Source organism: Pezoporus flaviventris, unplaced genomic scaffold (assembly GCF_033815535.1).
Source record: "Pezoporus flaviventris isolate CSIRO_AGI_PZ_B2104156 unplaced genomic scaffold, CSIRO_AGI_Pfla_v1 ptg000015l, whole genome shotgun sequence".
NCBI lineage: Eukaryota > Metazoa > Chordata > Aves > Psittaciformes > Psittacidae > Pezoporus > Pezoporus flaviventris.
Window position 1 is genome coordinate 13,870,787 of NW_026892563.1, and position 27,300 is coordinate 13,898,086.

General features: G+C 43.7%; 2 protein-coding genes across 7 annotated transcripts in view; both read left to right on the forward strand.

The window, feature by feature from the left end:
- The window catches only part of C2CD2 (C2 calcium dependent domain containing 2), a 37,999-nt gene extending 22,919 nt beyond the window's left edge, over nt 1-15,080 (forward strand). The window contains exons 8-16 of one of the 4 annotated variants that reach the window (XM_061453523.1): nt 932-993; nt 1,590-1,729; nt 2,003-2,174; nt 2,907-3,020; nt 5,427-5,554; nt 6,683-6,995; nt 8,772-8,808; nt 9,517-9,554; nt 12,257-12,288. In XM_061453523.1, coding sequence (XP_061309507.1) covers nt 932-993; nt 1,590-1,729; nt 2,003-2,174; nt 2,907-3,020; nt 5,427-5,554; nt 6,683-6,995; nt 8,772-8,797 — 955 coding nt within the window. In that variant the 3' untranslated portion in view covers nt 8,798-8,808; nt 9,517-9,554; nt 12,257-12,288. Of the gene's footprint in view, nt 1-931; nt 994-1,589; nt 1,730-2,002; nt 2,175-2,906; nt 3,021-5,426; nt 5,555-6,682; nt 6,996-8,771; nt 8,809-9,516; nt 9,555-12,256 lie in introns of all 4 variants that reach the window. The other 3 variants (XM_061453522.1, XM_061453521.1, XM_061453520.1) reach the window with 3 other exon arrangements.
- Nucleotides 15,081-19,918: 4,838 nt separating this feature from the next.
- Nucleotides 19,919-27,300, forward strand: part of PRDM15 (PR/SET domain 15) — a 40,613-nt gene continuing 33,231 nt past the window's right edge. For all 3 annotated transcript variants that reach the window (XM_061453525.1, XM_061453527.1, XM_061453526.1), the window contains exons 1-2: nt 19,919-20,026; nt 25,290-25,334. In XM_061453525.1, the coding sequence (XP_061309509.1) occupies nt 25,298-25,334 (37 nt within the window). In that variant the 5' untranslated portion in view covers nt 19,919-20,026; nt 25,290-25,297. The remainder of the gene's footprint in view (nt 20,027-25,289; nt 25,335-27,300) is intronic.

Genomic DNA, 27,300 nt, shown 5'->3' on the forward strand with positions numbered 1-27,300 from the left:
TCAAAGTGCTTCCTTTCAAGTGTTGGGGGTGCAGGAGGCAAGGTAGTGGCAGGGAGAAGCTTAAAACCTGCTTCACAGATGATGTCCCACAACACCTAGTGGAGGTGGGATGCCAAGATCACACCATCCTGAAACACAGACATACAAAAATAAAATACATATATGTATGTCCTGAAGACTTTTGGCAGAACACCTACTGAGAAGGTTGTAAGTTTATAAAAACAAGCATTACTGAAAGGTTCCTCAGTAGGTACCCTGTTTGCTTCTCTGGCTGACTTAGAGGAAAGGTTTTTTATCTTTTGTCTAGTTCACCTTGTGAAGTACTGCTTGTGCCAATGATTCGGCTAATAGTTCACATTGGTTTTGATGCACAGAGATTGGTTCTTGTTACCTTGTAACATCCTAGAGGCTCATTTGGGGAAAGTAGTACTGACTCCTCACATAAGACCTGCATCTATCCTGCTCTTGCAGAACACTTCCTGCTTTGACAGGATACCCAATAGCTATGAATTGGTTGTTGATTGATCCTGTTCCAGCATCTTGACTTACGGGTTTGATCCTGCCAGGAAAAAAATAGCTTCTTAGTGCTGTGGTTTAGCAGTCAGACTGGGGACCATCATCAGCTTGAAGGGCAGGGTTTGTCAGCTACTGGGGAGAAAGAAGGTCTCTGAAATTTTAGGAAATTGAACTTGTGCAACAGTGCTGGAGGAAACCAGGCCATGGTTTTCTGGCTATGATCCCTTTAGTCGGTCTTACCTGAGGACAGAAAGATGCTACGCATGTGTCATGATCAGCAAGTTGTACTGCCTGGCTTAGTGTAGCCAAAGAAAAGTTAGGGTGTTGGCAACTAGAATCGGAATAGGGAAGACCTAAGTGGGAAAGAAAACCTGCTTGCCTGCAAAGACCTAACATAGTTTCATTTATTTCACAGTGAACTAAGTGCCAAATCAAAATCATTGCAACTGCAAATAGCAGAAGATGGAAAGTTGGATAGTAAGTATTAAACCTGAATTATTTTGTATGATCACCTTGTGATCTAAACTTTGATATAAGTTCTTTTTTATTTCTAGCTGGCTGTATAGCCAGACACAGAATTGTAAGATTTCCGAACCTGCATCAAAGTGTAGATGTCTTTTGCTGACTTCACCTGGTAGTGAACTTGGGTATGCCTCAAGCATGGATCTAAGCAGTCCCTGGGGAAAGAATAACTGTGCAAGGGAGATCAGCTGAAAACAGCCACCCAGACTTGTATGAAATGGACAGCTTGGGGAAAATTTATAATACTAATATTTCTAGATTTTTTTTTTTCTCCTAAACATTCTGCATATACAGGAAAAAAATAATGGCCAGAAATGGTGGCAAATAAGTAATGTTTCATGTCTCCATTATTTCCTGTTGCACAGTACTATACCAGGCTGAGGAATAATTGTATAGTGGAAAGAAAGATTTGAAAACTGCCATGTTTGTGCTCTGTGTTCAGTTCTTGTAATTGGCTGCCTGTGTGCTTCCTCCTCCTCTCCCATCTTCTTACCCTTAAATATACTGACAGCTCAGATGTGCGCTGATTTTATTGATTTTATTTCTTCTAGGTCCTTTATCCACAAAGGTGACTGTACCTCTAGATCTGTTCAGGAAACAACCTTCTGGCCAGCAAAGTTTTGCACTGAACAGCAGGGCCAGTGAAAGCAGCCCAGAGCCAGGGCCCGGGCTGGGATCCATTAGTGCAGAGGTACTACTGTGTTTGGATGGTTTTACAGTAAATCTTTTACTTTGAGAAGTACTTGCGAATGCTCATCTTGTGCTTTGGACTGTCATTCACAGTGTGGTGCAATCTGTAGCTGAGTTACAGTAGAATATTCAGATTGCACAGCGTTTGTGTATATTGGAATACTTAGTTATTTGGCTCTTGAACCTTAGCAAAAATATTAGAGTACTAGCTAGAAATCTTAGTCTCCTTCTTCCATGACTGCTTCTAAGGTGACTTGTTTTGTTCCTTTCCTAGTTCTCTTTTATAGAACCCAGTGAATTGAAAACGTGGCAAGTACCTTCTCCAGTGCTGGCCACTAAGATAGAAAAGGATCGCACTGTGATGCCCTGTGGGACTGTGGTCACTACTGTAACTGCTGTGAAAACCAAACCTCGTCTAGAAGGGAGATCATCCCCATTGAGCACAGGTGAGGAAGTCCACTTCTTCCTGTGCTCACTCCTAGGGTTACGCATGGGGATCAGGAGAAATCGGGAGGGTGGGATGTCAAGAAAGGCACTGTTGTCCAGGCTTCCCTGATGTGTCAGAGGGGAGCCATTGTTTGTATGCTTCAGAATCAGGATTTTAACTTTCAGAAAACCCTGGGTTTATATGAGGAGTGGTTACTGCTCCTTTTAATACAAACTGTGAAACTTCATGGTAGAGTGATAACATAGAAGAGCCTGGGTTTGGTATCAGGCTCTTAGAGTGTTTTCTAATGACAGACCATCCTGTGCCTTCTAACCTTGATCTGTATTATGATCCCTAATGAGGATTGGTGTCATCTTGTGCCAAAGTTTATTTCATCGTGTATTTCAGGACTAGATTCTCCGATTCTTGGGAAAAGTATGGAAGTAAAACCTCTAAACAGTGTGAAGTGAAATAAGAAAGACTGCATTATTTTAAGTTGTTAAAGCAGATCTTTTACTTAAGTGAGTGTTGTCTAGCATATTACAGTAGAATGTTTAAAAACAATAAAGTCCTCCCCTTCACAGGTCTTCCTGTGTCTGGTTACTGTAGACCATGTATTGACAATTTGTATTAAACAACTTTCTCAAATATTTATGATTTAAACAGGCTTTAACACTGGTATCATAGATTTTTATTAATTCCATAATAAATGTATTGAGTAGTTTAAATAATCCCAAAACTTGGTCCTCAGGTTCTCCTGTGAAAACTCCAGCTAAAGTCAAAGTGATTGAAAAGGATTTCTCTATTCAAGCTATCCATCCTCCTGGTGCTCCAGTCAGCAAAACTTTATCATCTTCAGATACAGGTAATAGAATGTTCAAAGCTGCTCATAAGAATATGTCTGTCTCTGCTGCACATGGGATTAATGTCATCTTTTTAAATAACAGCAAACCCACATGGCTACTGCCTTTCAACAGGCACTGAGATGTTTGTGTTAGCAAGTGCAGTGGTGAGGGATATAGCAGTCTTGCAGTAAAAGTCTGGCTTGAACTGGTGATTAAAATTACTTATTTTGTATATGTAACAATGAGCTGTGGTTTGGAGAGGGGAGGTGACTGCAGAAAAGCCAGGGTGTCTCTTCTCTTTTGAATGAAGAGTCCTTCTTTATAAAGGCATGGGAAGCACTGCACAAAATTAAAACCCTGTGACACTTGCCTGTAAGGCCACTGTGATGTCCCCTCTGCCTGAGGAGACGGCATGAGGCTGGACTGACGTAAGGAAGACTGAATTCTCTTCCTGGCCCTGCCACTGGGCTTTTTTTTTGTGCTAATGCAAATACACAATCTTGCTGTGCCTGTTTGTTCACCTTCCTAAGTCATGTGGCATACAGTTGAAGTGCCTTCTGTGTGTCAGGTGGCATTGGTAATAACTTTAATTATAGGTCACTTTGACTGTATTAAACCTAATTTTAACTCTGGGGCATGTTACCTTTTTGAGTCGTAACTCTGAATCCTCAGGATATTTTTCAGTCTTGTGTATGGTCACCATCTGATCTTTCTGTAGCCCTGTAGGCAACCGTAATGAAAGGTGTGACTCAGTCTAGCTGCAAATGGCACATGGTGTGGAATTAGTTTTCTTTGTACAGATTTGAGTGAAGACGGGACAATCTGGAGATGATCTAGACTGCTCCTGGCACAGTCGGAAGGCTTTCTGAGAGAAATGGATTGGCCAAAAGACAGAAATCTGGGGGACAGTATGATCCAGTAGCTGTGAAAAACTATAAAAGCACTTGAGTCTTTCCCTACCTCTAGACTAAGAAGTACTCTGATACTATGAAGCACTGTGGTATTACTAAACCAATTTAGGAAATGTTAAGATAGCTGTAGACTGCTGAGTTAACTCTCATAACTGTTTCTAATATTAAAGATAGAAAACACTTACTGGAAAACTCTTCTGAAGACAATTTAGAGCACACTGATACAGACAGTGGTTTTATGGGAATGTAGGGGGAATTTCTGTGGAACATTTATACAATACAGCAGGAAGAAATATTCATTAGAATAAAGCTTTAACCCAGATTAAAGAAATACAAAGGAGCTTTTGGTATGGCAATAACTCAGGCAGTAGTTATTCCAAATATCATGCCAAAATAGCAACAAGGACTGTAGAAAAGGTGCTGTGGCCGTGTCATAGTTCTAAGTGATGACAACAATAAGAATTAGCAAGCGCCACCCATGCTGTCCTGGATGCTCTCTGCTGTGCCTGGAGGCTTTGCAGTGGCTGTGGAGATGGAGAAGTAGAGGTTTATAGTAAGTGTGCAGACATGCATGGGCATGTATACCCCTCATGCACACATACGACTGAGCTCCAAAAGTATCTGAGATACTTGATGCAGCATAATTATTGAGGCCTCATCTTTCATTGTATTAATGTCACAGGGACAAAAGACACTGCTGAGTTTAATTAACATTGGTGCTATTCCTGCCTGTGTTCTTTTGTTGTTAAAACTATTACAGCAAAGCCCCCCTCAGACAATTAAATATGGGGATTTTTGTCTTGTTAATTTTCTTAGCCTTGTTTATTCCTAAGCTTGATGAATTTGACGAGTGTATGTTTTTTTGCTGTGCCTCAAGTACTTGCATACCAGATGCCAGAAATAGACATGCTTAAAAATAAACTTGTGCTTGGCACTAGAGAGCATTTTATAAGGACAATTTTGTGTTCCTGTTCAGTGTTTGGACAGGAAGAGGGGGTGCAGTTCGTAGGCTTCGGAGGCAGCTGATAAAGAGCAGAGTGACTGCCATTTTGCCTTCCTTGTCCTACCATATTGCCAAGCAAATCTGGAAATGCTGAGCAAGGATGTCTGGAAAAAAAGCAAAACAGCTACCTGAAGAAGTAGTAATACAGGGCAGCTTTGTACTGTGTTAGAACTATGGCTTTTCATGACTGTCATACCTGATGCACTACCCACTGCTTCTGGATTACAGTCACTGCAGCATAGCAATGCACTGAAATAACTGGATAGTTTGTCTGTGCTTCCTCCCATGTGCAAGGGTTTGTAAGTGCAGCTTAGTTACCCTTTCTGGGTAACAGAAAGACAACACTCAATAGCTGGGTAGTGAATTGGAAGGTGTTTTGGTGTGCTTAGTGTTTAAAACATTTCTGCTAATTTATCGGAATTTCATGTCAAGAACAAGCTCTGCCTCTTTTTGCTCTGTTTTTTTTTTTCCTGTTTTTCTTTCTTCCCTCTGAAATAATGCTTTCATTTCAGAGCTGTTGGTACTGAATGGCACCGATCCTGTTGCAGAAGCAGCCATTCGGCAGTTAAGTGAGTCTGCAAAGCAGAAACTGAAGTCTCCTAGAAAGAAAAGCACCATTATCATATCAGGGGTGTCCAAGGTAGAGCAAAAAACTACACTTCTATTTAATGCTTACTACTCTAAAGTCTTTGCTCCTCTGAGCGCGATGTTAATGTGTTTTCTACTGTCTCCCATTCAGCAGTCGCAGCAGGATTTAGGTCTGTGTGCCAATTTGTTTCAGTAGCTGTTTCAAGTTAAGCCAAATCAGGGTGGGATTGTTGCATAGGGTGTTTTGGGGTTTGATTGGTAGATTTGACAGCCTGACTGAAAATGCATGGTAACCTTGGATGGGAGTGGGATGATTAGGGACTTGGGAAAACGAGCTCAGGTGAGGCCAGAGATTGTCCTTCTCTATGTTTTGCCCATGGAGGGAAGAGGCACAGAAAAAGTATGAAAGATATTTTCTGTTTCTTTCAAAGTTGTTAAAACTCTTTGAAAAACCTCCAACTCCTCTGGACTCTGTTCCAGAGGGAGGGCAAAAAAGACTTGCACATGTTACATAGCATTCCTCCAGACTTTCTTCATTCACAGCCTCAATCTCCCATCTGATGCTTGGTGCCTGGCTGTGTTCCCTTCCTTAAAGGCTGCTGTATGCATATTTACTGTCAAGTCTTGCTGTTATGCACAGAACCCCTAAAGAGCTCTGTGTGAAAGACAAGTCAGTGAGCATGAGTCTCTTGATCATCACTGTGCTGTGATGAGAGGGAGAAATGAGCATCAGCTGCCACAGTGCCAGGTGTATCTGCTTGGGAGATGGAGGCAGTGGGACTGCATGGATCTGTGTTTAGCTGATACAGCTGACACAAGTCCTTCTTCAAGATGAAGATGCGGTTATTTTAAGGACCAAAAGATTGCCTATGAATGCTGATCCTTCATTACAGCAGCATGTGTAGGAAAGTCCCATTATTTGCAGTGGGGCTGGGCTTAGGTGGGAGACATGTACTTAATTGGGTTTTTTTCAATTATTCGCCTTTAACAATATGATTAAAACTTGGCTAAATGCTCCTCCCCTTTAGTGGAGCTAGGAAAGCTTCCAGTGGCTTTATGAGAGCCCTGAGCAATACATGTAAAACTGTAAAGAAAATAAAGGAGTTTTTGCAGGGAGGCTTGTGGGTTTTTTCCAGCAGAGTGGCTTGTGTCAGTGTTGTCTCTTGTTTTCACTGGGCAGACCTCCTTATCTCAGGACAGTGAAGCTGCACTGATGATGGACTACGCTGCAGCCATGGACAGGTCCTGCAAACAAGTAGATCCACCCACTGCGGGGGAAGGTGTTGCAAAAGTCACCTCTGATGAAAAACTGTCGTTAGGTGCTTCAGAAATAGTGCCCAAAACTGATCCACAGCAAAGTGCCCATAAGGCTTGGGATTTGGAGAACAGCAGCCAGCAGTGGGACACCAACACACTCTTAGACCAAACCTGTGAAGAAATATCTGGGAGCTCATTAAGTGTTTCAGAAACTGGGAGCATGAAAAAATCAAAAGGTATGTGATTCTTATCTCTGCTTCAGTGGATCACTGCTTTCTCTATGTAACTGGCAGTATCATGCAACACTTCAGTGGTTTATCTCTTCTGTTTTTTGTCCTTAAACTCCTTGCGATTGTGATGTTGGTTGAAGTTGTCTTATTAGCACCATAGAGAGTGCAGTCCTCCAGCTCTCTGACTCAGGTCAGGCTCCCTTACACTCCCCTCCATCAGGAAACATAAGGGTTCAACCTTACAAGTTGAAGGGCAGCTCACTAAGCTCAACTCAATTATCTGGGAGAGAAATAACCAGCCACATTATCAGTTTGTCAGTGAAAACCATATCCTTGTAAACAAGGACTTATGCTATATTAGCAGTCCCATTACTAAGGTGAAAATGCCAGGGTTTCAGAGTTGCTTTCTGTTACATTCCTTCTTCTCCTTTACATCTCTGAGAACAGGACTCCCCTGCCTTCAATAAAGTGTGTGTTCAGGAAGTACCAGAGCTAAACCAGAGGTACAGTCTCTCTCAACTGCCTTGTGAACAGTTTCTCCCTTTTCACTGATTTCATTAATGCTAGTTTGCTAAAGAAAATGGAAAAAGGGTAATTTAATAAGTAAATAAGGGGTCAGATAATTTTGCTGTTGTCATTACACACCTGCATAGCTGCAGTCTGAGCATGTCTTAGGGTCCTTTGTGTTTCCATTATAAATCCATTAACCTCTGAGGCTGTAGCACTGGTTTGTGGCTAAGTGGTAAACACAGGGTCTGTTAGGAAGTCTGACACCAGAGCCACTGCAGTGAGCTGTGCCCTGAACAGGCTGCACACCAGTCTCACAGGCTGCACGTTGAAGTTGCAGAAATTGTTGTGTTTCTCACCCATATCCATCCCTCTTTATTATTTTCTATTCTTTCCTTATCCAGAGATAAGATACTGTGAAATGGCTTACTAAAAAACCTCAGTATATTACTAGATTATTGTAATCCCTCCCACTTAAAGCATGCACTGGACCTCTTTGCCAAGGCTCTCCCTTAGAGCTTTGAGGTTTTCTGGACTTCTCACAGCTTCTTTGCTCCACCTGGTAGATCAGGATGGTATAGCAGCAGTCAATTTGACATAGATTGGCACTGGAAAGTTTTGGTATGCTTGGGGTGGGGGTAGGAGATTAGTTGTGAAGGGATTTGTCTGATTTGGAGCCTGGAAGTTTAGGAAGCTGTATGGCATATTGCAAAAACTCTGGATTCTTCTTTAAAAGCAAGTGGAAATTTGTATGTGAGGTGTTGTCCAGTTTTGTTGTTCCCTGTGCAGTACACTGCAAAGAGATAAGGTTTCTAAAGATCCTGTTTACTCCGTGTAGTACAGGACTACTAAAAGCACAAAGTAATATTTGAGACAGTTGTCTCATCTTGAAAAAATACTTGTGAAGACTGCCTCAGATCCTTTTCTTTACACATAGACCTCTGTGGAAGTCTGGAACCTCTGCTTTGTCACAGCTGAGTAGCTGTGGAGTGAGACAGGAAATCATTTGAACCCTCCTGTCTTCAGTTACCTTTAAATAGTTCAAGATTTCTGTTTCGTCAAAAACTTTCCCTTAAAGAAACAAAACAACAAACAAACACAAACAAAACTCAAAAAAGCCCTCAAAGCAAACAAAATGCCTTCTGCTGTAAAAAGCCTTGTGTCTATTTAATGTCTTAAAGTTATCTCTCTGTTCTTTTTTTTATTAACTTTTGCATATTATTTTTTACTTTTCTGATTTCCTCTTTCTTACCCATTCCCTTTTATATACTTAAGAGGACTACTATGCCAGCCAGAATTAATTACCTACACAGTAAGTTATTTTGTTGGTTTGGTTTGGTTTTGGTTTTTGGTTGGTTTTTGGTTTCCTTAGAAAATGCAGCTTTACAATGGTTCACTCATTGTAAAAACTGAAGCAAAACATAGTCTGGCATATGTTTTCTTCTTCCCCCATCCATTTCTTTCCTCCCTCCAAAATTACTTTCCTGTGCTCCCATACTTAGCAGACTAGTCATAACAAATCATTCTGCTGGTGGTCGTGCTGTCCACGTGTATCACACAGAATGGACAGAAGGGCAGGCTTGGAGAGTGTACTCTACATTCCCGATCTCCCTCCATCATGCCCATTCCGGTAGTATCTGGTAATCAATCCACATCTGATCATGCAAACCATGTGTGACCCCATAACCGGGTATGCATATGCAGAAAGCTTATTTTAAAACCTGCTGCTTTCAGTTTTCTAGGTCTCTTTTCTAGCCTAACTCATAGAGCAACAAGGACCTCAGCAGGTATTTACAAAACCACCTGGATAAAAACTTTTGGAAGCTGGGAAGGAATGGAAATAAGCAATCTCTTTATCCTTGTAGATGTGGAAGGAAATCTTCATTAACAAAAATGAGATTCAGAAGTGATCCAAGCCCCTCATTTTTAGAACACCCTAAACTAGTGCAGAGAAGCCTATGAAGACCAGTCAGTCTGTACGGCACTCTTGACATGCTCTCTGCTTGTCTCCTGGTGTTAGGGGCAGAGTTGGCATATGGATCCTGTTGAACTCAAGAAGTAAGCATGCAAATAGCACGAGCATTGCCAAGCTTGCAATTTGGTGCATGCCTCCACAGCAGCTGGAGCCACTGTCAGGCAGCACATACCAAACTGGCTAGAGACTGATGGGTGGCAGCGGGGATGCGGCAAGCTTCCATGTAGCAATGACCTCCAAAAACACAGGGAGCTTTCATGTCTGGGGGTACTGCTGCTTGTGCTGAGCCTGTGTTGCTCTCAGGGAAGTGCTGCCTGCAGGTTTTCAGCTGCAGCGAGTTGCCACAGGCCACCAGCACAACTTGTGCAGCATTCTTGGTTTGTGTTTATTTCCTCATATGGGAAATCAGTCTGGATGGGTAGAACTAAATAACAGCTTACAGATAAAGCCTTCTGTCCTGCGCCTGTTGGCACAGCTTCAGCTGCAGCTGCCAGGACTGCTGGGCCGAACAGCTGACTGCTAAAACAAAAGTCACACAGCAGCAAGGCCTTATTAATCCACCCCAGCCTCTGCATATTAACAACTGTCAGTGTCATGGGGTTGAACACTGTTTCCTTTATGCTGTGCACAACAGCTTGAAGTGGTACTGTCTTGCCAAAAAGATCAATCAGAGAGTGGTGGAAGAGCAGTCAAGATTCAAATCCACAAATTCCAGTTGCTTTCTGCTTTCATCCCATCATGTCCTGTTAGAAGAATTGCAGCAGCAGCAGGACAAAACACATCAGAATATCCTCCCAGGTGCTGAGTGCTTAGTCCTTGAAGTACAAAGTAATAAACCCAGCACATATTTGTTAACTGCTCTGGTCTGAACAAAGAAGCCTCTGGCTGTGTGCAGCAGAGCTGCCATGAAAATACCTATTCTGCAGCTGTCACTGTGCAAAATGACATGCAGCCCCTCAAGTCCTTGGGGGACAAATATGTAATTCTAGCTATTGCATGGTATTGCATGAAATAATTGGTCTGTGTGTTGCTTTATGTATCCATTGGCAGTGGGAGGAAAAGCAGAATCAAGATTGTGCAGTGACAAGAGTTAATAGCTGAACTAGAGTTGGGAAATCTGATAGTGGTACAGGAATGAGGTGTGGAAGCTTTGCCAAGGAGATGACTGTCCTCACGTACTAAGACTCTGACTGCCAGAAGGCTCCTGTGTTGGCTTGCTACCTGGGTCCTCCCTCGTTCAGATTGGCTCATGCCACTAGGACAGCAGCGCTGCCCAATTCTGCACAAATCTGGTGCTATTTTAACATGGGGCTGATGTACTGACACCCAGCTAAGTGTTGCCAGTAGCTCGAAGCAGTGTCCCTGCCAGCGGCAGCCAAGCTGCCTTACACATCAGACATGTGCACATGGAAAGGGATAGTGGAATTTGGCAGAACGGCGGCTGCAAAACTAACCCAAGCTTGCAAAAAGAAGAGTACTGGTGGCTGTTGTTGGCAATGAGGTGGGATGACAGCTGCAATTGCCTTGGCTGCATAATAGGCTTGACATGGGATCAAGAGAAGGAATACAACAAAACACAGTAGCTTAATTTGCCACAGAAGGGATTTGAGCTCATTTCTGAAGCTGTTGGAAGCAAATGTAATACTATTTTTAACCTGCTTGAAGTTAATTGCTGTTCCTAACAGGATTTTAAAATATCAAATACTTTGTGATTGTTACTCTAGGTAGCGCTACTCAATTCATGTAGAACACTTGCTGTCTGGCTTGCATGGGCATACTGAATACAGGTTGACTGCCAGGTAGAGTTCTCCAGCACCAACAGTCCTTCACCTCAAATTAAAATGCCACCTTCATGTTGTGGATCACGGGCTAATCTCTTCCTTCTTTGATCCTTGAAACAAAAAAGAGTAACGTTACTTCTGCTATTTAATTCTTTTTATAAAATACTCTGTAATTCTGTTGTATTGGAAAGATTGGATATGCCTGTTTGACACGTGAGAACCCAGTGTGCAACCCACACCAAAGGCTGTGCATGTGTATGTTTGACCACTAACGCAGCTTTCAGAAAAGCATTTGAAATGAATAAAACGTGAGGAAGGAGACTTCCACAAGATGTGTGGATTGACTTTAGAAGCTGAAGTCAGAGGACTGATTCCTCATAGGCATGTTTCACTGTAGCTTTCCTCCCTTTTCAATAGCATCATTTCTAAAATGAAGGAAAATTAATTTCTTTCTTTAGTGCTCCTCTAGCAATACACGTGAGCTCTTCTCTCCTGAGCATTTCTGCTAGCTTTACAAGCGTGTGTACATGCATATGTCTAGAACTACCACAGTCTGTCATGATGCGGTTTGCATGATACTTGCATGGAACAAGTTGAAGTGGAGAAATACATACTTCCATGGAGTCTGAATTTCTCAGTGGTGTTCAGCTGAGAGAGAGCTGGATCAGAAGCGAGGCAAGGAGAATTCAGTAGCATGTAGTGTATGTATGGGTGCCTCTGGCTGAAAGCACGACGATTGCCAGTATCTGAAATCACGTGTTGCAAGGTGGAACTTGTACTGTTATGGCCTCTAGGTTACAAACCATGAATATTCTTGCTTTAGAGTCACCACACTCTTAGTTTTTTAACATTGTTGGAGTAGTTACCAGGGTGATGCTTAAACTGGAAAAGTTAAGACTGAGGCTTTTTCCAGTCATGCTGCAGTTACAGTTCAAGCTGAGCTCCAAGAGGACAGCAGCCAGTTGTGTCTAAAGGGCCCTCACCTCTGCTGTTTGCTTCCACAGGTTCGATTCTGAAGAAAAGCGCAAAGCTCTTTTTCCGCCGGCGACATCACCAGAAGGATCCTGGGATGAGTCAGTCACACAACGATCTCGTCTACCTGCAGCAGCCACTGTCGGAGGAAGCACGCAAGAAGGGAGGCACGCTTTCACGTATTCTGAGCAGAAAGCTCCTTTCCAAAAACAAAAGCAAGAACAAACTGAACGGTGGTTCAACAGAACCATTCATACAAGACTGAACACTCTATGATGGCATACTTGCACATCAGTTGACCACTTGTTTACACAGCAGTACTAGAGGACACAAATATGGCTGATGACTTGCATAAAACTATGTTCACTAATGCAGTGGTCCAGGAACAAACAGAAAGCTTATCTTTTTTTGTTTGTTTATTTTACCAGAAGACTTTTTCTCTCTGATAATAAAAGTTGCTTCTCCAAATACAAGCAGTGCTAATTGTATCGTGAGCTTTTGGAGGATCATGTGGTTTGTTATAGAAGATGAGAGATTATGGGGAATGGTGCATGTGGGGAGGACCTGCATGTAAGCACCTAGTTTACATTAATGGGGAGCTAAGAACTGAAACACCATACCTGCTGTATGATTGAACCACTGTAAAGAGAGAAGATACCACTGTGTTTCCTTACTGCAGCCTGGAATAGTAGCAACAGAAGTCTCACCTTGTTTTTCTAGTCAGGTTGAAAGGGAAAAGAGAGACCCAGATCCAGTTTGCATTGTAATTTGGAAACGGGTAAGTGTTCAGAAGCAGAACTAAAATGCTGATTAAGATAGCCTACTGTAATAACTGTAGCCTGCTGTAATAACTGTTCGATCCATATAGGTGGAGAGATGCCTTTGATATTAGCCATAAATCAATAAATTATGCAAATACTTACACTAGCTTATTGTTCAATGTTCTGTGCATAAGTTATGCTTTAAAAAAAATCCAGACTTTTTTTTTAAGTCTGCTTGAGTCTTCTCGCAGAGGAAACATTTACAAATTCTTATTTGTAGCTTTTCTTCCCTGTGTGAGAAGCTGCGTTAGTGATGCAAAAACTTACCTTAGGGGCTCTAATTCCTTCTCCCAAGTACTTGTTAGACAAGTATATTTAACCATCGTATCAAATGCAAAGCTAGGAGCAATAAGTGATGAATAGAGCGTATTTAACCCTATAATGCTTTTCATTAGACAGCTTATTTTACTTGCCGAGCACTTACTGAGATCTTAGAAAACACAGTTGTGAAGAGAGCTGTTTAAAACATAGTAACATTTCCTTTAGTTGGCTTTCAGTTTCTAGATCTGCCAATGTTGTCATGTGCCGAGTGGTTGGTCGGGTGAGTTTTTTAACTTTTGTTCCTAATTAAATATTGCAGCTGGCTCCTTAAAAGGGAAAACTGATGAAAGTAAAGGCATAGTTCTTGTTTGGGCTATTAAGAAGAGTAAAATGTCAGTCAGTATTTCCCAGGTACTGTCTTTTGTGCGTACCTGTACTTTTCCATTATCTGCATTCCTACTGAGGACAAAGGACCAAGCCTGTTCCCTCTAGCCAAGAAAAACATCCATTCCATCTAAACTGCTGACATGAATGGAGGATAGATTTGTGCCTGCTTTGCCAACAGTGATTTTCCCCCTCCCCCTCTTCCTCCCCTTAAGACGTCCAACACTTTGGCTGATATTTGGGCTTTCAACTTAAATTAATCGTCAAAAATAAGTCACTGAAGAACAGAAGCACAATTCAAAACTTCTAATGGGCTCTGCATTCCTTGGTAAATATTTTACAAAGAATATAAAAGTAGAGGGGTTTTGGTTTCTGTTTTACCAGAAAATACTAGGACAAATGAATTGTTGAAATGTTTTAACTGAGCCTACTGGTCAAAAATGCTGTTTATGTGTAACCTCCTAAAATCACTGTGGTAGTACAGCAGTCCAGACTATCAAATAGTTGTATGTTTGAGCATGCTGCTTATCATAAAAACACTTGAAGGCATTTTAATATTCTGTATTTTGAAAATGGGCTACAATTGAGTTTTCTAGAGCTGTAATGTGCTTAGAAATCCCAGTTCAGTAATACAGGTTTGTCCAGCTTGAATGTGCTTGAACACATTTGTTTATTGTTAACTTAATACTAAGTAGTTTCTTCACTTCTTTTACAGTGGTTCGTTAAATGAGCATTAAAATAACTGACATTATGTTGTCTCAACATACACTTTTTCCCTTGACTCTACTGGGAGCTTTTTGCATGACAGTGACAGGGCAGGGTGGGGGTCAAATCTCTGCCATGTTTTAAATGCTCAGTCTTGTTTGCTGAAGAAGGAAACAATAACTACTCACTGAGTGCAAGAAATCAAAGTGAGACTGAGCTCCATGGGTAGCATCCCCTTAAACTAAAAAAAAAGTATGGAACTGAGAGTGTAAAGGGAGCATAAAACACTACTTGGAAGTCTGCTTAAATTATTGAACTGGGATTTTAATTTATGGAAGCTTCATTGTGTACTTTGGAATGGGGTGGAAATAACACTGAATAACTTGCAGAAGTACAAGAGCAGGGTTGCTTGTAGCTTACCCTGTGGAACAGAGGCTTGTTGAAGCAGTGGGGTTTTTTTAGTTCATCTTTCTTAAGGTCTTGGTGACCGCCTAAATGCATGTCTTGATGGTGGGAACAAAAACATTCTATACTGCAAACTGTATGAAGGTTTGGGCTTGTGTATACTGAGAGAGAATGAATTCTTAAGATGAGGAAAACAAGGCATTTGGGGTAAAAAGGGAATTGTGTTTTCTAATTGCCTTCACTCCTCAGGAAAATAAACATCGTTTGGTTTGATGTTTGACTTCTATCTGGCTGGTGTGTTCCTCAACTCTTCCTACTCCTCTACAAATAATTTATGTCCTGTTGTAAAAAACAAGCTAAGGTACTAAATACAAAGAGATGACTGAGTTGCTCAGCTGTGACAACTCCAAAGGCCCACAGTTCTGAATCCCATTCCCCCCTTCTGAGATGATTAGGTTGCCACTGAACATCAGGAGGTCTGAGTATGTATATTTCTTGTATACATTAGTGTTTAGGTCAGTGTGAGTTAGATTCTGTGACAGCCAGCAGGAGCTGTGTGAATTGGTAGGACTGGATCTGTAAACTGGTGTTAACACTGTGACATATCCTGTCAGGTGTTGTATGTTGCCTGTGTGGTTGTGTGAAGGATGCTGGAGGGAATCATTTTGCTCTTTTATGTTTTGCAATATCTTCATAATTTTAATAACTACACATTTAGCAGCAGAACAAATCTCTGCATGATACTACACTGAAAACTTACTGCTTTCTGCCTTCCAACTTCATTACTTCAGTACAATAGCTTGGAAGCAACCTGTGAAATCTTTCTTCCTTTTTGCTTTCTTACACTCTTGTGTTTCTGAATGCAGCAGAGGCAGAGGATACAGGAAAGAAGTATTTATTTTATGATGATTAAGAGATGAAGTCTTGCTTTTAATTTCTGAAGAATTTTTCTGCCCATAACTGAACCTTCTTAATCTGTATTTGTGGTCTGCTTTGCTTTATGGCATTTTAGCTTTTCATTTGCCTTGATGTAAACAACCTGCATCCTTATCTAAACATGATTTGCCTTGGCTTTAATTTTCTTTTCATAGATTAAAGCAATAAAACTACCTAGTATCTCAAGCTTGACGGAGATCACTTTAAAAGTCACTTCAAAGAGGAGAGGGTCCTTTATCCCTAGATCACTAGTAGTTCAATCCAGAACAAAATTGCAGTTTTTTCACTCCTAACTGCATATGAAACTTGTGAGTCTTAAGCAGCAGGAAGAAGAAGGGATGCCCTGGAAGAAAAATGTTTGTAAAGAACTAAAATACTTTCGGCAAACTTCTTCAACTTAATGGACAAGTCATAAACTTTCAGGCAGAAACAGTGGGGTTTACTCTTATGCTATCAGATTTTCCTCAGCTCTTTCTTTGGGAGAGAGGTTGGGGCTCCACATCTTACAGACCTGTAGTTACTGTCTTGCTCTTTAGAGGACTTGGCTTACAGCACTGGGGTTTTGATGTGTTCTATTGCTTGTCAATGATACCAGTTTTGAAGATGAGTGAAATTTCATAGCATTTCCCTGTACCACATCTCCTTGCTGATTCTAGGTGGTTTTCAAGGGAAAGCTTCCTGCTGTGTATTGTAAAGTTTTGGTGTTCTTAATATGCAAAGTATTGTAGGAAAAAGTGAAGTTGGCTACATAAAATGCTATAAAATGTCTCTGAGGAAGCAAAATAAGAATCTTGCTTTTGGTTTAACATCTTTTTCAGCTCTAGTAGCTCTAGGTTTTAAGAGGAGCAAGAGCTCTATACAAGGTGGGAGCCGCATGGCTTTTTCATTTTGGTTTACTGCAGCTTTTGACTTGCAGAGCTGAAGTTTGAGATAAGTGCTTATCCTGGTACAGAATTAAGTATACCAGAGCTCCAGGCTAAGACATTCCCATTGTGAGTGGGAAGAGCTGACCTCATGCTTTGACCTCCCTGACTTTGACAGGACCTAAGTGGATTTATTCATACATTTAAGATTCAGCATATGCTTCTGTACATTTCTAAGCCACAGCCTTGGTGACAAACAACTCCAGATTAGTTGTATAAAATGGGTGATAAAGGTGAATAATACCATTTCACTCAGGATATCCAGACTGCTACTATGCAAGGTATGAAAATAACTGGGAAGGATGGGTCTGAGGTCTTTCCAATACTATAACTCTGTATTTCCCAATAATGTATTATGCTGTGATGTTCCAGGTGGGGTAAAACATTCTTTTCCAGCACTCCACTGTTACAGTCACTTCTGTGATGGATGTCTTTTTTTTCCTTTTTAATGTGTGTACACAAAATGAAGTTGGTGCAATTACGAAGTCTGTGATGTACAGATTTATTCTATCACCTAAAAGCCTGAGAAGAGGATTTTTTAAGAAATAACTACTGCTGTACATACAATAAAAGCCAGTTGTCTCCATGTAGTGTGCTGTCCTACATACCTAGTCTGCCATGAGTCAACAGATGGTTTTCTACTCCCCATCAGTAATTTGACCCCTTGTGTAACACAGTGCATTCACCTGTTTATTCAGGAGCAGAGTACTCACCCTATGTTGTCCTGGGGTGTTTCCGATAACCCTGGTCATTATCAGGTAGCCCTTTCTTTTTTTCTTGAGAAATCACCTGAAACATGGACTGGGTGGGTATCTAATGGAAAAAGTAACTGTGGAACTCACTGCAGTCACTTGTTCTTTACGTTGTAAGTAAGCATTTGTAATCTGGGGGGCAAAAGGGAAGGAGTGTTAGAGCCTAGATCTTGCACAGAAGACACCAGTACTAAAATGAGCACAGCTCAGGAGTAGGGTTCTCTTGTGCTGATTTTACTGAAGAAGTTATGTTCTATATTAATGCTGCCACAAAGCCCTACCAGACTGAGGGAAAAAACCAAAACCCACCAAAAATGGGCATTCATATGAAAATAGCTGCCATAGTGGTTTTATTCCCTTCCCAGAGTGCTGTACCTTCTTTTGCAAGGAAATTGTACGTTAGCTTACAGGGTGTTACTGCCCACATTTCTATGCCTGTTTATTTCATCTTCTCCGAGTGCTTAGCTGAAATTTTGTAATGGTCTCCTAACAAATCTTCTTACTTCTTCCTGCTCAGATCTTGGGTGAGGTTTTATAATTTGAGTCATGCCATTTGTGTACGCTACCGAAAGGGACTGTAGTGATAGGACAAGGGGTAACGGGTTAAAACTTAAACAGGGGAAGTTTAGATTGGATATAAGGAGGAAATTCTTTACTGTGAGGGTGGTGAGGCACTGGAATGGGTTGCCCAGGGAAGCTGTGAATGCTCCATCCCTTGGCAGTGTTCAAGGCCAGGTTGGACAGAGCCTTGGGTAACATGATTTAGTGTGAGGTGTCCCTGCCCATGGTGGGGGGTTGGAACTAGATGATCTTAAGGTCCTTTCCAACCCTGACTATTCTGATTCTGTGACCTACCAGAGCACGAGCAGGGGCAGATGTAGCACAAGTCTGGCATTGTGCTCATTCCTCCAGTTCATCATTCTTAAACAGTGAATGGAAGGCATCTTCATTTTGTATTATCTCTCTACCCCAGTGACCCTGGTGTCAGACACAAGTTCACATCCAATGTTAACTCTGCAGAAAGGTAGGAATACTGGGAGGGAATGGGGGATAGGAGGGGAAATCATTCTGGAGCTGCAGGATCCAGACTTACATGGTAAATCCAGACTGCTTCAGCTAGGAAACATAACAGCTTAAACTCTGAATTAGTTAATACTTACTCTGACAAAGTGAATGCACTGCAAGTAGGATAACCACCCTTGTGCACTGGCTGTCTCCTAGGCAGAAGGCTGGAGATAGCACTGTCAATGTGCATAGAGATGTACAAGGACAGTAAGTAAAAGCAGACTATTCAAAACTAAACACTAATCAGCTTCGACCGCTGAAAAAGCAAATGACCTGTACATGCACTTGGGTCCTGGAAAAATCCCCCTTACTACTCCTGTGCTCCCTGAAAACCTCTGATGAGCCATTTTTAAAGACTAAATGGTTCCCCTTCCTCAATTTAACGCCATTTTGCCAAGAAGCAGCATTTTCAAAATTGAAAGGCTGTGCAGTTTCAGTTTACCCAAGCACTTCGGAGAAGAGTCACGATACTCTCTACACTGGGTACTTGTGCAGAAGGGGACATGCACAGGTAAGGTGAGCAGCAATAAAGGCCCTTGTCTTAGCCAGCTGTTAAAGATGTAGCTGCGAGAGAACATCCCCCGGAGCGGTGCCTGCTTGCCATCATCTTTTTCAGTGGGGCTGTCACTGTGCAGGCTGGGCAGTCACACCACACCGCGTAACACTTTTGGGGGAAGATGGGACTCCCTTGCAGGCAACACGTCTTACTGAAGGAGACTGGGGCATCAACTGAATACCAAAAATACAAAGCGCCTAAGTACCTCTTTGTCCTGGCCTCTACCGGGGTGTTCTTGGATGCACAGCACGGGCTGCACCTGGGGGAGCAGCAAATGCTGCAGTAAACTGCACTCAGGGTTTAAACCAACTTGAGAAAGGAGGACACGCTTTCCTGGTCACCAGGATTCAGCAGTAGCCAATTACACAGGAAAATAGGCATTGCTGGTTACACGTTTGTATTCTAAGGGTGGCTACAGCGTTTGCTATCGAGCACAGTATGTCTGATAACATGCTGGTAACACCACGCTGACCACGCTTGAGAGCGCAGAACTCCTGATCCTCAACAGAGTCTGGGTTCGGAGGCCCTTGGGTCCTTGTTCAGGGCTGGGCTAAGGCTCAGTCAGCTGACAGCCTGCCGTGTGCATGATGCGGTGTCCCTGTGGGCCCTTCTCGCTCGTAAAGAGACTTCTTTAGGAGCTGGTTCCTCCCGGGAGGCGAAGAGCAAATCCCAGGTTGTGCAACCCAGCCTCTAAGCCAAGTCCAAAGGCAGCCACTTCTCTCCAACGCAGCGTAGGCCCTGCCGAGGGCGGTACGGGGGAGGGCCCGGCCTGGGGGGAACCCTGCGGCCCAGGGATGACGGTCGGGCCGTCGGCTGCCCTGGCGAGCGGAGAGCGGCGCCATGAGAGCAACAGCGCCAGCGGTGGCACCCGTAGGACTACCCTTCCCGTCGTGCTTTGCGGCCGGCCGCGCCGGCTTCCGGTGGCGCGTGGTTTCCGGAGCGGATCGGAACCCGGAGTCCGGATCCGATCCGGGTTTGGCCATTCCCCAGGCAGGTAACGCCGGTTCCCCGCGCTCCCGCCCGCCGCCTCCCCGCCACCCTTCCCCGGCCCACGCGCGGGACTCTTCACGCAGGATCACCGCCCCGTGCTCGGCCTGCGCCACCCGGGCCGCCGCGCCTCCGCTCGCCGCCCCACCGCTCCTCAGGGCGTGCGGGGCCGGGGCGAGGGCGGCGGCGAGAGTTGCCGGTACGGCAGCGGCTACGACCCCGCCGCCTCCTCCTCCGTCGCCTCCTCCATGCCGCCTGTTCTTTGTTACAGCGGCCGCGCCGCGGCGCGCGGAGGGAGGGCAGTAGGAGGGGGGCGAGGCGGGTCCGAGGCAAAACCCGGCGGAGCCGCTCCCGGATCCTCGGCTGGGCCCCGCCGCCCGACCGGTTCCTGGCGGCTGAGGCGCCGCTCACCCCCGGCCGTGCCCGCGGTCGGTGCGGGGCCGCGCCGCGGCCTCATCCTCGCCGCACTCACACACATTCACCCGCGACGACGGGAGGCTCCGGCCCCGCTGCCGGGCGCCGGCGGCGGCGGGGGGACGAGCCGCTGGGGCTGCGTGGGGCGGGGGAAACGGCGGGGGTGTCCCCGCAGGCGGGGCTCGGCCGGTAAAGCCATCGGTCTGGGGAGGGTGTGGGTCTTGTGAGGGCAGCGGCCCCAGTGGTGCTTGTGCCGCCAGTGGCGGCGTGTTCCCTTCGGCTGCTGGAGCGGGGAGCGCCCAAGTGCGAGGGGGAAATCTAAAGGGAAAAGGGTGGGAAGAGGAGGAGGCAGGTCTGGGAACCGGGCATGGGAACCGGCCATTACCGGCGGCTGACCCGGTGGCTGGCGGCTCTGCCGTTGCCTGCCCTGGCTCTGTAGGTGCACGCCTTTTGGAATCACAGAATGGTTTGGGTTGGAAAGGACCTTAAAGACCATCTGGTTCCAGCCCCACTGCCATGGGCAGGGACACCTTTGCACTAGACCAAGCTAAAAGCCCCGTCCAACCTAGTCTTGAAAGGGATGGGGCGGCCACAACTTCTCTGGGTAACCTGTTCCAGTGCCTTGCCGCCCTCATTGTGAAGAATTTCTTCCTTGCATCTAATCTAAATCTACCCTTTTTCAGTTTAAAGCCATTTCCCCTTGTCCTGTCTCTACGTGCCCTTGTAAAAGCCCCCCTACAGCTTTCCCGTAGGCCCCCTTCAGGTACTGGAAGAGGTGAGGTGTGTTCATTGCAAGACAAAAGGAAGAAAGCGGCAGCCTGCAGTGCTTGCTGTGCACAGACTTTCTGCCATACGCTTGTTTTCTGCTCGTCTTCATTAAACTTTGCATGTACTCTATGCACCAGAGGCAGAGTGACCATGGTCACTGTAAACGATGGAAAGGGAAGGTGGGTAACCTCACTACCCACTTTGTGATCCCCCCAACTGGTGCATAATGTGTTCCACTCTGCCTTCTCAACAGTAGCTGATAGAATGGTCGTACTTCTTTAGAAATACAGTGCCTTGCTGTAGTTTACTAGATATTCTGCCAGGTAGTTTCTGATTACTTTGAGCAGGAGCATGAACAAACTAGACTACATCATGAAGAAAACAATCTGTGTTTTTAAGTGCATTCTGCTTGCACAAATATATTTTCAGTACCCATCTGCCTCTGTTTTCAAGTTACTTATTCCCACTAGTTGAAGCCCATTCTAGAACTTTAATGGAAAAATGAAGCAAGAAGAAGGGGGAACATTAATTTGACTTTGTTGGTCGTTAAATACAGATTTTTAGGGTTTGGTTTTATTTTTATTTTTTTCTTACCGGGTCTTTTAAAATCTACGGCAAGATCAGAATTGCTCAACCTGCCACTGCAGCCTGATTTCTTTCTTCAGCAGTTTAGAAGGGGAAACGATGCTGTTACACCAGGTCTGATTTATGTGGATAGCTTACGGCTTGAGTGGTTCCCTGCTGCTGCACATCATGCTCTGTAAACAGATACCTGTGATGATGCATCCCCTCAGTGTCTTCATTTGGGTTCCCTCGAGTTTCAGAAGTGTCCAGAGGCCCGTGTTGCAGCTGGAGTTTGCTTAGCTCTGTGTATTACTCTCAGGCACAAATCACTCAATTAATTGTACTGATTATAAACCAAAAAAAAAACAGAAAATTCTGGTTTTCTGCCATCAGAATTGGGCCTTCTACCTGTGCTCTAACTTCTGTTGTAGCTTTTCACCTGGTTATTCACTGCTTAATGATTGCTCTCTGTTTTATATTAAAATATCTGTAATTCTGAGAAGCTTTTATTATCTCTGCAAGGCAAGAACATGATCATGTGCAGCAGGATGAGTGACTTAATGGAATATTTTTCTGATACAAATGCTTGAAAAGAAAATCAGACATGGCCCACAGCAGCAGCAGATGAAGGTGAAAAACTTTGAATCTGTCTTCAGTGCCATCGTGTGAGCTTGCATGGCACTTCATGATTCTGTTTACCAGCTGGGGTGGGTGGCATAATGTCATCTATTTCAAAAATCCTTGGGAAATACAGTTGAGATTTGCCAAGAGTTTTGGATCCCATGGGTTAGCAGTATACGAGTATGTGTTTGCAAAGCAGAACTGTTAAACCCATTTTGGGGCAGCCCTTCTTTTCTTACACACGCAGCAGTTTATAGCAAGGTGCAGATACAAACTCAAGGTTCGTAGCTCTCTTTGCACCTGCATGTTGAGGTGTGAGTTTGTTACCCGCTCCTGTTTATTTTAGAGGGAAATTTTATTTCCTGTTTATTTCAGAGGGAATTATTTCAGCAGGTCATTGTGCTGAGCACAGGAAAGACAGATAACAAATCAGGAATGTTGCAGTGTGGAAAATGAAAGTACGTGCTGCAAAAGTGAGAATTGTGCTAATGCAGACAGTGAGATGCAGTGTGCTTATCAACTGCGCAGAGTGCGTTTGAGGGACTTTTATGCTTTCTCCCCATCACCTTGAACGTTTCTGGTACTATGATTTCCCTGCCCCTTTGTTGCTATTCTCATCTATGGTCCCTAGAACAAGACTGACATGGCTGTTTCTGTAATGCTGCCGGTCATCAGTCTGCAGTTTGTGAAGAAGGCAACACAGGGAAGTCCTAGAAGGTGAATGCCTTTGATGAGCAGGTCATGCAGCAGCATTGCTGGTCTTGATGACTGTGTCCCCTGCGTATCTGAATCACTGACCAAGAAAAGTATTTGTTAATTCAGCCATATCGAGGATTAAAGTCTTGTCAGGATACAAACTATCTAAAAATAACTGGATGTACACGGCTTGAAAGAGTGCAGAGCATCTGCAAAACATCTTGGTTAAAAAGCAAAGCAAACCATTTTTGCCATCAACCTACAATACAGTTTCTGTGACTTGCTTTGCACCATTATACTGTAGGATTCTGTAAACACCTGTTGCATTGCCTGCAGTGCTTTCAGGTAAAAAGCTTTTGAGAAATTCCCTGAGTTGCTGCTCATGCTCAACATTGGGATTTTGTATCTAAGTTTAAGTACTTTATCGTAACAGTAGCCAAGAAAGGCCTAGCTTGTGCTGCAGAAGGGCAGCGCTGGCCCTTTACTGGGGCCGCAGGTGTTAGGAGGGATTGTGCTGTTCACGTGAGGTGGAGTTGGGGAGGGCAGTGCTTGGGACAGGCCGGGATGCCCAGACTCGGTGACCAAAATCCTCCTTAGGCTGTTGCCCAGATAACTAAGCAGCAGGATCCCACCTGCTGTGACCAAGAGCCACAGGGACCAGATGTTCTTTTGTATTCCCATCAGTTGACATGCTGGCTCTCCACTCAGCACCCCTCCATGTGGCAGTGGACGTCCTTTGGTAATTGGGAGTAACCTATGGATTTATAAAGGATTCTTTTTGCTGCTTCTGGAGGAGGTTTGAGGGGGAGCAGAGCATGGATGCAGCCAGCAGCTAAAGACTAGACATTGCTGCCTGGTGTGCACAGGCACCATCATGGCATTAGCCACAGGCTTGGCACAACTATGGAGTCCTTCCTGAAACAGTGGAAGGGGTTTTGTGGGACAGGGACTTCACTTGTGCTGAGAAGTCAGTAGAGCCGGTATCTGTGCAGTAGTTGCCTCTCCGGGCTCCAGCCTGAGGTGTGTTTCCAGGCCTCAGCCACACAGACCATATGAAGCATCAGTGTTCAAGAATAAACTCATAATGGGAAGTCCTGCTCCTGTGCTGATCCTGAGTGCTTATACACATCTCTGGCTTGGCTTTTGTTGTAGTGGCAAATGCATTATATTTTTTTTCAAATGGCTCTGCTAGCTTGGTGTGTCTTTGCTTACTTTTCCTCCCCTGTTCTCCCTCTCACAGGTTCAGTCTCTTATTCCTTCCTGTTCTCTTGACCAATGTGTTTGCCCTTTCTGCAGCCTCATTCTCTCTTAGAATTGGGTCATGATGTTCAAGTTGCTTTGCTTCTCACTGGGCCATTGAGAAAATTGCTTATTTGAAGAGGAGAACCTTTTCATGGTTAGAAAAGGGAAAACAATTGTCTAGATCTTGCTTGTGTCATGGTCTTAGCCATACATAATCATACTATTTGCCAACCATTTAGATTGCCTAGACGTCATTGAGGACCCAGTTTTTAATACATACTGCCAAAACTGATTTATGAAAGTGAATATAGGTTATCCTTATTTTACAGGTCAAAGCAAATTGATGACTTAACGTTTCATGGAAGATCAGTTACAAAGATGAGATTAGTTTTCCCAGGTTTTCTGATGTTTGTTACCGCAGTATACCTTTGCCTTTGGAACAAATCATGATCGTATCTGCAGTTCTTAGGTTCTTGAGATTATTGTGTTTATTTAATAACTGATCCACCCTTCAGAGGTAATTTTTTAAGCTACTGTTCAATAAAATGCTTCACTGAACCAGACAGGCTTTGTTTCTGTGCTGGTTGTTGCTGGCCTGGATTAGTCCTCTGGCTCTGTTTGTTCTGAGGCTCCACAGGAGCTTATAGCAGGGGATACACAGGAATGTCTGAAGGTTGGCAAGAGGAAGGATGAGGAATGACGTGTGACAGCATTGCCTCAGAGAGAAATGCCTCTGAACCTACGGACATTTAGGCTTCTTGGTGGTGAATTCAGCAACACATGTAATGATACAGCAGCCACTGAAGGATTTCTAGCAACTTTAATTTCTTTGACTTTCCATTGATACTCCTGCAATGTCTTTGGTATGGCTCTGGGTGAGTCAGCATCATTACACCATAAAGGGGTTCTATACTATGGAAAGTAGAAGTCATTCAGAACTAACCTTATCTTTTGTATTTTGGCAGGCTTAAAAATGGCTGGAGATGGCAGTGATGAGACTATGTTTATCTGTAAGTATTAGAAAATGATCTAATTCTGATGATGTGACTTGTCTACTCAGAATGTTTGAAATGAAAGACTAAAACAGACAAAGTTTTTATTTAGAAAAGTATTTATGTAAGGGAAGTTTAAACAGTTTGTGGGGTAAGAGAAGGTTGCTCATTTTAAGCATGAGCATTCTCATGGTTGGGTTTTTTTTTTTGCAACCAGATAAAGAGACGTCTGAATGTTAGCAGAGCAGCTTTTTCATGGTCGAAGTGAGATTGAAGGCCTAAAACTAGCCTAAGCCCTAACCCCAGCTTTAGCAACCAGGAGTGTCTGTGGGGAACTCTGACCTCTAGGCTGTGTGAAAGATCTGCACTTCCACAGATGGAGGACGCAGGCTCATCCTTTCTGGACAGTTAGTGTCATTGAATACGCGTTTCATAGACAAAAGAGAGTTTTGGAATTTTTTGATAGAAGTTTGTATATATACTTCCCTCAAGGTATTTTACCATTTAACCCATGCTTAGTTTTGTATTCCTCCTATGGCTGTAATCTCTTGAAAGTGTCACATATGGTGAGTGTAAAAGCCTTGGGGAATGTCTGCTGTAAGGCATCCCTTAGATTTTGATAGACACACTACACAATGTATCAGTATCAAGTCCCCTCTGCTTTTGTCATTCATCTGCAAAGGCGTGAGAGAAATATGTAGCTGATTACCACATGTAGTTTTGGACAATACTGTCTGCCCCTTGTTGAACCTGTGCAGTGGCTGGTACTTTGCAAAGGTGAGGGGTGTAGTTGAAAGATGAGGGGAATGATGAAGCGCTTCGTTTTCTCTGGCAGCAAAGCCAAAAGAGCCTGTTGCTCCAGCTATTCCTTCCTGTCCCCGTTGGTTATGACAACCCTTTGTAGATGATAATCCAGTTCTTTTCAATAGTCTGGTTTGCACATTCCTCTGTGGCTCCTTCACCCTCTCTAGTTTTGGAAATTTGTATTTATCCCAGATAATTTCTGTAATATTAAGGACAGTGTGAGCTGCAGGCACAGCTAAGGGTGGTGGTATGGTAAACAGTGCAGGATGGCTGTAGGCTTAGTTGTGATGCCAGTGCTAAGTGGACAGCACTTTCCCACAGATCCTTTTCTCTGGTACAGCTGTCTGGTGCTGTACAGCAAACTGGATTGGGAAATTCATTCATCTGAAAAATAAACTGATGGGAAAAGCTTGATGATCCTTTCCTTGGTTCACCAGAAGGGAAGAAACGGCAGCTACGCTAGGGGGTTGCACAAGCTGATACTACCACCATTTGTCAAATGTACATGGATTTTCACTGCTAAGCTGTTTTTGTTGCCAGAAGAAGAAACAATATGGAGCACTGCATTGTAGTTTGGGATCCCTTTTCCACATCTAAGAAGAAATTTTTTTGTTAGTTCACTGGGACTGATACTGGGAGGGAGAGGTTTCCAGTTAGGAGTAAAGAGTGGCTTTACCAGAAGGAGTATACCCTGGAATGACATGGCTTTTTTCTTGTTCTCTTTCCAAAGTGTAACCACCCTCTACTTTGCATCCTTACTGGGGTTACCTGACTTGCCCTTGTGAGCATGGAGCTCAGGTGTAAATCGCATTGTAGGAATATAACCCCTGTGCGATGATCTCTTCTTAAGCTGCATTAGCAGCTGACCAGACAGGGAAGTCTGACAGCTATTTTTTTACGGTGAAGCAATGTATATGCGTTTGAAATCCTGTTCAGTCAGCTTATTTTAGAAAGCCACAAATTATCCTGGTCTGAAAATTGTTTTTTAGGAACCATTCAGTTCTGGGTAATTTACAGCCACGTAAACTAGAAGTTAATTTAGGTAAGCTAACAGTGAATTAAGAAGTGGCTGAAGTGTACTGTGCAGCAAGCTGACTTGTTTGGAAAGGCACCAGAAGGTATCTTGGAGGTTTCTCTCCCTGCACTGTGGGTGAAGAGCCTGAGTGGGCCAGACATGGCT